General features: G+C 33.5%; 1 protein-coding gene across 12 annotated transcripts in view; it reads left to right on the forward strand.

Moving 5' to 3' along the window:
- BLTP1 (bridge-like lipid transfer protein family member 1) overlaps positions 1 to 12,324 on the forward strand; it is a 204,277-nt gene that overhangs the window by 65,971 nt on the left and 125,982 nt on the right. For all 12 annotated transcript variants that reach the window (XM_082462683.1, XM_082462685.1, XM_082462692.1 and 9 more), the window contains 5 exons: positions 791 to 969; positions 1,136 to 1,242; positions 2,225 to 2,430; positions 8,266 to 8,493; positions 9,281 to 9,418. In XM_082462683.1, coding sequence (XP_082318809.1) covers positions 791 to 969; positions 1,136 to 1,242; positions 2,225 to 2,430; positions 8,266 to 8,493; positions 9,281 to 9,418 — 858 coding nt within the window. The remainder of the gene's footprint in view (positions 1 to 790; positions 970 to 1,135; positions 1,243 to 2,224; positions 2,431 to 8,265; positions 8,494 to 9,280; positions 9,419 to 12,324) is intronic.

Below are 12,324 nucleotides of genomic sequence, written 5' to 3' on the forward strand. Positions count from 1 at the left end.
CATATTTTTAAAAATACAGAACATATTCCACCTGAGCTTATATTAGCTGATTTTTAATTTTTTTTTACTGAGTTACATGTGAAATATCCAAGGAAATCCATGGAAGATAATCTTCTTACTATTTTCTAGAAACTGTGCTGTTTATTTCCATGATTTTTTTTCTTGACTTTCTTTTTCTTAGAGATTTTATTTTTATTATTATCTTTTTTAAAGAAGGTTAATTTATTTATTTATTTATTTATTTATTTATTATTTTTGGCTGTGTTGGGTCTTCGTTGCTGCACGTGGGCTTTCTCTAGTTGCGGAGAGCAGGGGCTACTCTTCGTTGTGGTGCACGGGCTTCTCATTGCGGTGGCTTCTCTTATTGTGGAACACGGGCCCTAGGCGCGCGGGCTTCAGTAGTTGTGGCACTCAGGCTCCGTAGTTGTGGCTCGTGGGCCCTAGAGCGCAGGCTCAGTAGTTGTGGCACACAGGTTTAGTTGCTCCGTGGCATGTGGGATCTTCCTGGACCAGGGCTCGAACCCATGTCCCCTGCATTGGCAGGCGGATTCTTAACCACTGCGCCACCAGGGAAGTCCCTTTCTTGACTTTCTAAGCAGAATTTAGTTTCAGTCAATGTAAGATCTTATTCCAGTTACATACTTGATTATTCAATGTAAAACCTGCCATTTCAAATTTATGTTTATTTTCTGTTTAATTGATTATTATAGATAAGCTTGCCTGTAAATAGTAACCTAACAAATTTATGTACCTATTTTGTTACTTTGGGTTATTATAAATTATTTTTTAGGGAGAAGATGTTGATCTTCATTTGTTTCTACCAGATTGCCACCCTAGTAAATATTCATTGTTTATGCTGGTAAGGAATTGCCACCCAAATAAAATGACTCATGATACTGGTATTCCTGCTGAATGTCAAAGTGGCCAGAAAACAGTTAAACCAAAATGGCGGAACATTACTCAAGAAAAGTAAGTACTTAATATTAGTGATCTAAGTATTTTGTGTTTATGTGGAGAAATTACTCTTCTAATTCTTGAAAAGAATGACAGTAAAATTTGATTATCTGTAACTGGTGTCTGTATACAATCAAAGGAATAAGTACCAGACTAGAAACTTTATTTTTACTCTTCAAAGGGCTGGTTGGGTTGAATGCTGGACTGTCCCAAGTGTCATGCTTACAATTGATTACACATGGCATCCAATTTATCCACAAAAAGCAGATGAACAGCTAAAACAGTCATGTAAGTGTTTTTATATAATTTGTATGTTGAAATATCTAGTGTTATAATTGATAAACATCAGAGATACAAGGAGAAATTAAAAATGTTTGGAAATGCATCTATTGGCAATTTTATACATTTAAAATCTTTTACGGATTTTGGTATAATTACAGCTAACTTTCGTTGAGCATTTACTATATATCAAGTACTAGGCCAAGCTGTTTCCTGGTTTACTTTATCTCATTTAACTCTTGAAGCAACTCTGTGGGATAGATGTTATAATTATTATTGTCATTGTAGAGTTGAAGAAATATGCTCAGAGAAAGTAAGTAATTTTCTCAAGGTCTGCTGAGCTAGAAGCAGCAGAGCTGGAGTATGAAGTTAGGTATATGTAAATCTGTATATTTAAAGTGCTTGATTTTGTGAAATGTTAGTTTCTTTAATGCATTTTGACAACTGTCATATCATTTATAGTTTCCCTGAGGCTTAAGTGCTGCTTTATTTGGATCCAAAGTGGAATTAGAGTCAAGTGATATTTTCTGTATTTTTCCAGTGAGTTAAGTTTTTAAGAATAGTTTTTGTAACTTTCTCATATGTCTATGTTGATAATGTCACACTGCATTTGAATAGCTGTTTATGTGAAAATAACTTTATAGTTTAATGCCTAAGTATAGTTAAAGCCTAATTGTGACCCAGATTTACAGTATATTGACAGAACTTGATGAGAATGTTGCCTTTGTTAATGGGAACTTATCATCGATTCTTTGAAGTTTGATTTGTGTATTTTTATACACATTTCAATGAAGTCCATTCTTTATTGCATTCTTAACTATTAGTCTTTCAAGTTTGTTTTCATTATATACTACAGATATTTTATCAACATTAGTTGCTTTCATATTTGCAAAATAGAATTTCTTAGTGACTAGTTCTTTGAAGAACTTTTAAGAGGTGCTTTCCTCCCGCACCCCTCAAACATTATTCTTTTTTCCTCAATTTATTCCAGTGTCAGAAATGGAAGAAACAATGCTATCTGTATTAAGACCATCCCAGAAAACAGACAGAGTTGTTTCTTCTCCCTCTACTTCTTCACGTCCACCTGTTGATCCCTCAGAGCTTCCACCTGATAAGCTTCACGTAGAAATGGAACTTTCTCCAGATTCTCAGATAACTCTCTATGGACCTCTATTAAATGCCTTTCTATGTATAAAGGTAAGAATTTTAAAAGAACCTCCATATTTTTAAACATAGGAAAAGCAGTTAACGTCTAATTGAAATTGAGACCATTTGAAATGGCCAATTATATGATTTAAAGTATTTAGGATATATTATATATGTCAACTAGGTTTGTGGTGTTAGACCCAATTATAAAATTATTTATTAAAAATTGTGTACTCCTCAGTTTAGCATTTTTTATTTTGAGCAATTAGTGTGTTCTAGGAGTTGTGCTAGTTGCTAAAGATACAGATGATATAGCATCTGTCCTTAAGAAGATAAGCTAGAGGGATATAGCAGGATAGATATATATATATGGACAATTTTAACACATTGTAATTAATGCGGCAGTAGAAGTATAAAAGAACTTTGTTATCTGAGGATAACTGTATCAGGAAAAGGCTACTTCAAGTGAGTCTATTAAAAACCAACAACTTTATTTCACGGTAAGTAATAAGCAAAGATTTGTTTGGAGCTCTATCTTGAAAATTGAAGCAAATATGTGAGAATGAATTCATTTCAGAGTATGACAAATTTAGGGTCTGAAGAAATATGCACTACTTCTTTGAGCAAAGACCAAATCAAGCGTTGATTCATTTTGGTATAATTTTTACAGTGAAATTGTATGACTGCATAGTATGATAGCACTTTGAGGTTGCTGTCTGGAGCATGATTATGAAGAGAGGCTATTTTAAGAAAAATATTTGAGCACTTTTTCAGTTTTCTATATATCATTTTTATTCTTTTGATACTCAAATCATACTTTTAAAAAGTCCCTAGCAAGTCATCACTAATTCTTGTTGATTTATTCCTTTTTATAGGTAACTTCTCTAAGCCTTCCAGATTTTCACTTATCACTGATAGTTTTACCTGTGATTAGAGCAGTTATCCAACATCACATTCAGCTACTTCATGAAATTTTGCATTTTTCCAGGATTTTGCAAATTCACTTTGCTTTAGATTTTCATTGTACCATTGGTTATTTACTACATCTGATAATCAAAGAGAGACTAATTGTCCAAACATTACCAATCATGAGCCTTAGAGTAAGTTGTAGTGTGGATGTTTGTGTGAGTCTAATTTTATCAATGCTTACTTATTTGCTTCCTTTTGTAATTTCATAATTGTAGAGGTTTGGATATTGAATGCTTAGCTAACAAGGAATCCCTTAATGTACAGTAACAGGAGTACATAATTCTGGAAAGGGTCTAGGATGAGCAAGGTTGGCCAGGGAAGGACAATCAAGGTTTGTTAGCAAAGGCTCTCTAGAAGAAGTACTGGCTGAATAAATTTTGAAGTTTTGTAAAATCTCAGTATTTGAGTTACTGTATTATATTTACTAAAAACTACCATATAGCATCAGATGATGTAATTTAAGGTAAAAGATGAAAGGGAAAATGTGTTTAATATTTGTGGAAACCTATAGTTTGTTTGCTTTTTACCTTTTCTTCCCCTAGGGTTTTAGAGATTCTTGAAAGAGTAAAGAAGTAATTCTTCAGTTTCAAAGGGAGGAAACACACACACAAACATATTTTTTTCTCTTGTGACCATTTTTTGGCCTAAAATATTCTTCAGATATTATTTCTCCCAATATCTTATTTTCTTGGGATTGCATGTGAATATAAAGGATCTAAAATTGAATTTTCAAGCTATAGTCTCCCAGAAAAGGCTGAATTATATTTTAATTTAAATATAAGCAATGATTTAGTTATCAGGTATAGGCGGTTATATTGATATAATATCAGTTTTGAATACTACTAGAGAAGTATTAACTCTGTTTTTGCATTACCACATGTACATTGAACCTCAATTTTTTTAACTAAAAAAATTGCATAGTAATACATAAACAAAAATAAGAGGACTATAACAAAGAACACAGAAAGAAAGACATACCTTTGCTTTAGACTTCTTTATAAATTCTGTTCCATATGTGTTACCCATGTTGGTAGTTTATTATGTTTTGATGCAGACTATGCATTACAGACTTTACAACAACTTTTTAGTAGTGTCAAAAGTTTGTTGTGCTAAATATTTGTATTTATATTCATCAAGTTAATTCAGAACTTGTATGAAGTGTCTACTGAAACAAATTTAAAATTTTTAAGTTTTGACATATTTTATAAAATAATTTCTAACCCAATGAACTCTCTGCTTCCTTTTATTAGGAATATATGTCACATGTAACTCTTTAAGTTGTTTGTTTTTTTTGTTGGTTTTTGGCTTAGTGTCATGCTGACATGGAGATGTTATCCTGTCTTAAATGTTCCTTACTTTTTTTTCATTAATTTTAATGTATAACTTTTGTTCTACTTAGTATCAGTGTTAGAACTTTAAAACTTTTTGAAAGTTAGGTTTGACACATGTATTATGTATGTATGTATATATAAAAGAAAACAGAGAATATGAAAACTCATGTAACTGAGATTATATTTTTCTTAGTTATTGAAATTGAACATCAAGAAATTCTAAAGGATACATCACTAGAAAAAAAAGAATTACCCTGTATTTATTTGACTGTAAAACTGACTTCCACAAAATCCACAACGGAAACTAGGCCTGGCATTATTATTACAAAGAATTCTAAGAAGAGTATTTAGTGAATGTGCATTATAATTTATGAGGACATTTTATGGAAATGAAAGGTCTTCTGAAGATGTAGACTACATAGCAACTCTAAGTGTCAGCCCAAAGTCCTTTCAGTTAGTCTTATTACATTTATTCTTAATGGAAGAAGGAAATCTGAATCTAAATAGTGATAGCATATCAGTGGTGGAAAATAGTAACCATGGATTAAGGGTATATATGACATATATGTTTTTCTTATTAAAAAATAGTTTTCATGGGGAATATAGCCATTATTTTGTAATAACTGTAAATGGAGTATAACCTTTAAAAATTATAAAAAATAAAAGATATTAAAAAATAGTTTTATTGGTCTTGAACAGAAGACTGGCTATCAAGATTTAAAAAAACAATATTGGAAACAAAGTACTTGTAGGGCTTTTTTTCCTTCATTTCTGATTTTATTAGCTGTCTTCTAACTATTGTTGATAATACCTGTTTTTTCTTTTTTCTTTTTTTTTTTGAGGAATGAGTATCATTGGATAAGTATGAATTTTTAGCTGGGAAAAAAAAATGACAGTCTTCTGTTACTTAAAGTAGGTTACTTGATACTCATGTAATAAAATATTTCTGGGAAAATAAAATTTCAGAGGACTCCTAAGTAAATTGAAAATGTAGTTTATCATTCTTAAAGTCATACATGCTAAAAACTTGACAAAAGAATACATTTTCCCAATTCTGTAAGCCAATGGTTTTTTTTAGGGTTGTTTAAAATGGAAATAGGATTTTTATTTGTATTTGTAAATATTTGTATACATTCACTAATGTTAAAATATCATAAAAGTTTGCCATAATATATTACTACTTGCCAGATACTTTGATCAACCTTTTGGTAATTTTTTTAGTGAATCCTTAAGAAATTAACTCTTACAGATGGAACTCACATATTAAAAAACCTCACAAAACTTAAATCAGACACCAACATTAAACATTTAACATTAGGCTAACTTTTAAAGAGTTATGATTTAAAAAGTACATTTCGTTGATAATATTCAACAGGTACAAATGTGTTAACACATAAAAGACTCCTAGTGTTTTTTTGGTTTTTTTTTAATCATTTTTCCTACTAATTCTAAACTTTTTTTTTTAATTAGTTTTCTTTTTATTTATTTTTATATTTTTATTTTTGGCTGTGTTGGTTCTGTGTGAGGGCTTTCTCCAGTTGCGGCAAGCGGGGGCCACTCTTCATCGCGGTGCGCGGGCCTCCCACCATCACAGCCTCTCTTGTTGCGGAGCACAGGCTCCGGATGCGCAGGCTCAGTAGTTGTGGCTCACGGGCCTAGTTGCTCCACGGCATATGAGATCTTCCCAGACCAGGGCTCGAACCCGTGTCCCCTGCATTGACAGGCAGATTCTCAACCACTGCGCCACCAGGGAAGCCCACTTCTAGTGTTTTATAACTCTTTAAAAACAGTCATTGACACATTTAATAAAATTTAGCAAATGTCTTCTATTATGTTGGAGAGTCAGTAATCCCTAAAGAATCTGATATGAGTTATTTCTGTTTCAGATAATTAAGCAGAGATTGGTTTAGTAGCAAATTGAACATTATGCCCAAGAGAATCTTTTTCCTTTAATTGTAGTAATGTACAGGAATCTTTTTTTTTCAGGGTTAAAAATTGTAAGAGACTACAAGGGAATCTTTTAAAAATAAGAGATGATTAGGCTAGTATTATTAAAAATTAGCTAAAATAAGTATAACATTTCTAATGATTTGTTGGTAACTCTTAGTATGTTGAAAGCTAATAAACATGAATAGTATACATTGACTCCTTAGATAAGTTGTGTGGAGGGGAGGTAGGGCAGAGATGATTAGGTCTGGAGGCCATTTGCAGGTAAAATCACCAAAGGAACTTCCATTTTCCACTTGCCTCTGGACTCCATGGCCACTGCAAACCTGATGAACCCATCTCCAGGACTGGGACAACATGTATGTTTTGAAAAGGCTTCTCAGATGATCTGAGAGAGAACTACTGCTCCAAATACCTCTAGGTTTTTAATGTTGATTGAAATCACTTAGATATTTATTTTGAGTTTAAAAAATTTAATGTTGGAATTCAGGGTAAAAACCAATATTTATTTACCTTTCTATTTGTGTTTGAATTTGTCCATGCTTCGGAGTTATATAAGCACAATTAAATCAAGCAGGTTCGAAGTAGGACCTGTATTATTTAGAGGCAGATAACAGTAGAGAATAGAGGAAAAAGCCCCAGTTCTGCAAGTCAGTATATTTGGGATTTTAATATTTGCCCTGTCAGTAATTAACTGAATGACCTTAAGCCCTTCAATATCCTTTCCTATGAAAGGATATTAATTGGCCATATATCCAGAATCCTAGCCAGAAAATAAATATGTCAATCACCAAAACGCAGCATTTACCAAAATACTACCTTGGTTTTAATATTGAGTAAATGTAATTAACAGTGTTAATTGGAATATTTTAACAACTTTTTGATTACTACTGACAGATCAAATAGGCAAAATTTAAATTTGGAATTAATAGGAAGAAAAAAGAATTTCAATTAAAAAGAAATTTAAATTCTGATGCAAAAGAAACCAGATATTAATTGTTGAAACACTTCTGAAATTCGAATACTTAAGAAACCAGGATGAACTGTGTGAAAGGAAGTTTTAGTAACTGTTTATAATGTTTTTGTCACAAGTAACCAAAATGGGACATTCTTATTAAAGCTCTTAAAACATTCCTGATAAATATTCCAACTATAATATATAAATTATAGATTTAGCTAATTGGATTTAGCCAAACTGATTTTTAGTGAATTGATCTGCTTCCCTCAAAGGATATCTCTGGGTATTATTACCTCAGAACTCTGAGAAGCACAGATTGAAAACAACTGAAGCTTTCTAATCTTCACAGGTTTCTTTTAGGACCTAAATTGCAAGTTTTTGCTATAATTAGAGGTGGTGTTATCGTGAAGCTTTACTACAAACTTCTGTAACTTTTTGTGGGTTTTTTTTTTGCTACGGAATATTTATTTGCTAAGCAACCAAGTAAGTGGCTGCTTAAATATATGTAGTTAAGTATTAAGTGGGTGCCTTAAATATATGTATCTTGTTTTCATTTTAAGGAAATAGACTGATGCTTTAAAACAGGTTAAAGAATTGCTTAGTTTACAAATTTCAGGCTCCAAGGTGAAAAGTTATTGTTACATATCTCTTTTGATGGCAATTTATTCTTAATATTTGTAGGAAAACTACTTTGGGGAAGATGACATGTATATGGATTTTGAAGAGGTTATTTCAAGTCCTGTTCTGTCACTGTCAACATCATCCAGCTCTGGGTGGACTGCTGTTGGGATGGAAAATGACAAAAAAGAAAATGAAAGTTCAGCCAAGTCAATTCATCCGCTTACCTTGCGTCCTTGGGATATTACTGTACTTGTTAATTTGCACAAAGTTCACGGGCGTCTTCCTGTTGTAAGTGTTTACCTGTCGAAATAGTCTGGAGTTTCACTCAGCGTAGGAAACTGTGTCTGTGTGTGCACACACGTACATAAAAAATTCACGTTCAAAAACACTTCTGAATTTATCCTTTTATCTTTATAAAAGCTAGTTTATTATTTTCTTCATAGTATAATTACCCGACCACTGATAATTTTCCATTCTGTTTTTCTTCTTTCACTTTAGTTCCTTCTTTGCTGTTCTATGTAAGTTTAGAACATTTTGCCATGCTGTTGAGTTGCTAGGTTTATAGTTAGCCTGATGGATGTCCTAGGACTTCACATTTTTTTAGCCTTTATCTCTAACTCCAGACCAGTCTGGGATGTTAGACGTATTACAAAATCAAGATTCAGACTTGACCCTGGAGGTTGAGTTGTGTCAGAGGTTTGGATTCAGCACAGTATCCTGGTTTACTCTAAAGGATGACCCTTGGGCCTCTTGGGGCTGACTTGAAATGAGATCATATTGTCCAAAGAACCCATGGCCATTGGAGCCAGGCCAGATAGGGAGGGTGTGGCCCTAGAGCATTGTGCTGCCTACTGGGTCCGTGTCATGTTCCTAGGGTTGCACGGGAAAGGAATCACCTCTGGTGCTTAGTGAACCTAATGTCTTTTTCTGGGTACGGAATACTTTTTTTTTGTCAGTAAGCACTGTTTCTCCTTTCAAAATGTCAGTCTTTTAATTGTATAAATGTAATTTTTATTTTCCTGTACTTCCTTGGTCTTTATCTGTATCTTGATTATGGTATTTTGCTTGACTTTAGCATGGAACTACTGATGGCCCTGAGTGTCCTACAGCTTTTTTGGAAAGACTATGTTTTGAAATGAAAAAAGGATTTAGGGAGACCATGCTGCAACTTGTCCTGTCACCCCTGAACGTGTTTGTCAGTGATAACTATCAGGTAATGTGAAACTGAGTTATGGTAGAGACTTAGAGATTTATTATTACTATTTTTGGGGTCAGAACAAAGTGTTAACTTCAGGGCATGGAACATATAGCTCTTAAAATTAGGGACCTTTAGTTTAACTGTACTAAGCAGTTTTGTATTGTGTGTATATATATGAGAATTGTTTCAAGAATCTTAGTTTTTCTTTTTTTTTCTCTGCTTATTTCCTTATTTATATGATCCCAAACAATTATATTTTATATCTGTTGTTTTTAGAAATGGAAAGAAATACTTTCTAACTTTCTCTTATGTTTATGGAAGGGAAAAACTAATTGTATACAATGTTGGTAGATGGTGTTGAAAATCGCAACCTAAGTGTTAATATTAACCAGTACCATAAATCTTGAAAACATGCATACCTACATGGTCAATGATTTATTCTTTTCATCTAATGTACCTACCAGATACTTTGTTAATTCCTTCAAGATATTCCTGAGGCTCTTTTGGAAGTGAACTGGTGACATTCATCAAATGGGAATATTTTACATTCCTGGGTAGATTATTACTTTATTATTATTATTATTTTTTAATGCCAATGGCTTCTCTTGGCATCTACCACTACTTTAAGGCTCTTTCCTACTTTTAGTCAAGTTGTGTGCTTTAGAACTATGATGGTTTTTAGTACAAAGCAAAGTAAAATTATAAACAAGAGGATGAATCTGACAGCGAATCATCAATGAATGATAACTCACTATGGAGTCTATGTAGTAACTGATCATCTTATTTAAAAGAGCATACCCCTTTTCACTCTTTTGTCATAACTGACTATATTTTTCTATTGTAGTAGCTAAAACTTAACACTTAATGTATGATAGTTTTTGCCACAGAATGTGTTTCTTTTTTAAAAACTTTTATTTCAAAAGAATTATAGATTTATAGGAGGTTACAAAGGTAGTACAGAGAGTTTCTGTGTTTCCTCCATGTTGATCTTTTACATAATTATGGTATAGTATCAAAACCAGGAGACTGACATTGGCACAATATGTGTGCATAGTTCTGTGTCATCTTATCACGTGTAGATTTGTGTAACTGCCACCAAAATCAAGATACAGAACTATTCTGTCATCACAAAGATCTCACTTGTGTTAACACTTTTATTTTAACTTGTCACATGAAACCTTAAAAATAACTCTTGTCCTTCTCTCTCTAATTAGTGGGTCATTAGAATTGGTTGTTTTTTTATTTTGGGAGGCAAGCGTTTGGAGAGGGAGCCCATCTCCTTTTTTCAGTCTGTTGAGGAAATTAATAAAGGTAAAAGGGAAATATCTTCTTATGGCTGAGTTCTGAGAATCTTAGGTGAGTATCTCTGGTTTCTTATGAGTACCTGGCGATACTTCAACTTCTATTTTAATCACTGCATTCTCAAAAGACTTTAGTAGATATAAAAAATATTTTATTGAGTTTATTATGAAAGTTCATATTAACCCTAATTATAGAATTACTGGCAAACTTGTACAGAGACTGAAGTGTAAAGTGTGATTTATTTGGTGATAAGAAAAGGAATTCAGGGAGTGGAGATATCAAGGCAGTAGTAGAAGTCTTAGTGATGTTTTGTTTCTTGGGTGGTTAACACTTCATAATTCACCCCGAAGACAAGCATAGTCTATACATATTCTCTTGGAATTTGCTTATCTACTTAATTTGCTTACATTTTGTAGTGCTAGCATTCCTAAGAAATATTTTCTTCTTTTGTCTGTATACTATCTAATACTCTTTCATGGTGGGAAGCTTCACACCGTGACTGCCCTCAAGACTCAGTTCTGGGTCACTCACCTGTAGCTGCTTATTTCTGGTAGTATTAGTCTTAGTGCAGAACTTCAAGGTTAAGGATCTAATGTGATGGGTCTATTATTGTGTCTGACTTATGAAACCACACACTTTTTACTTGATCATCTTTTGATGTATATTAGGTTTCTAGGGCTGCCAGAGCGAAGTACCCCACACTGGGTGGCTTAGAGCAACAGAAACTTATTCTTTCACAGTTTTGGAGCCTAGATGTCTGAAATCAGTGTGTTTGGCAGGGCCATGCTCTCTTTCAAGGCTGTAGGAGAGGATCCTTCCTTGTCTTTTCCTAGCTTTCGGTGGTCGCTAACAATCCTTGGCATTCCTTGTTTTGTAGTTGTATCACTCAAATCTCTGCCTCTGTCTTCACGTGGCATTCTCTCCATGAGTCTGTGTGTCTAAGTTTTCCCCATACAAGGACACTGTTCCTTGGATTAGGGCCCACTGTAATCCAGTGTAATCACATTTTAACTTGATTACATTCGTCAAGACCCTATTTCCAAATAAGATCACATTCACAGGTACCTGAGCTTAGGAATTGAACATGTCTTCATAGGGGACACAATTCAACCCACTAAATGATGCAAGCCGTAATAAAATTTAGAATAGAATCTTTATTGGTGTACCAGGTAGGCTTTACCTTTAGGACAAGCCAAGATCCACATGTTTGTTTTTGTTTTTTTGGCAGTGGGTGGTGAGAGAGAGGATAGAATCCAGGATGATGCCTGGTTTTTGCCTTGGGCAATTAACTGAGCCAGTGGGAGATGAAGAACACGGGAGGAGGAGCTGGTTTATAGGGGAAGATGATGCGTTTCTGGGCATGTTGGGTTTGAAGTACCAAGAAATCAACCTTCATTTTCTAGTATTTTCCAAAGAGTGAACTTCATTGTCTTTGAGAAATAGCTGAGATAAACTCACCTAAGTGTCTGTGTAGGTACAGTGGCATTCAAAAGTCATAAATAGCTGACTTTCTGATGGTACTCTAATATACTAACAGCAGATGCATATGTGGGCCCTGAACATTCTTAGAAAATACATTTGGATGGTCCCTGTGATAACCTATGTGGCTAAAAATAATA

This window comes from Balaenoptera physalus (assembly GCF_965194825.1).
Source record: "Balaenoptera physalus genome assembly, chromosome: 5".
Lineage (NCBI taxonomy): Eukaryota > Metazoa > Chordata > Mammalia > Artiodactyla > Balaenopteridae > Balaenoptera > Balaenoptera physalus.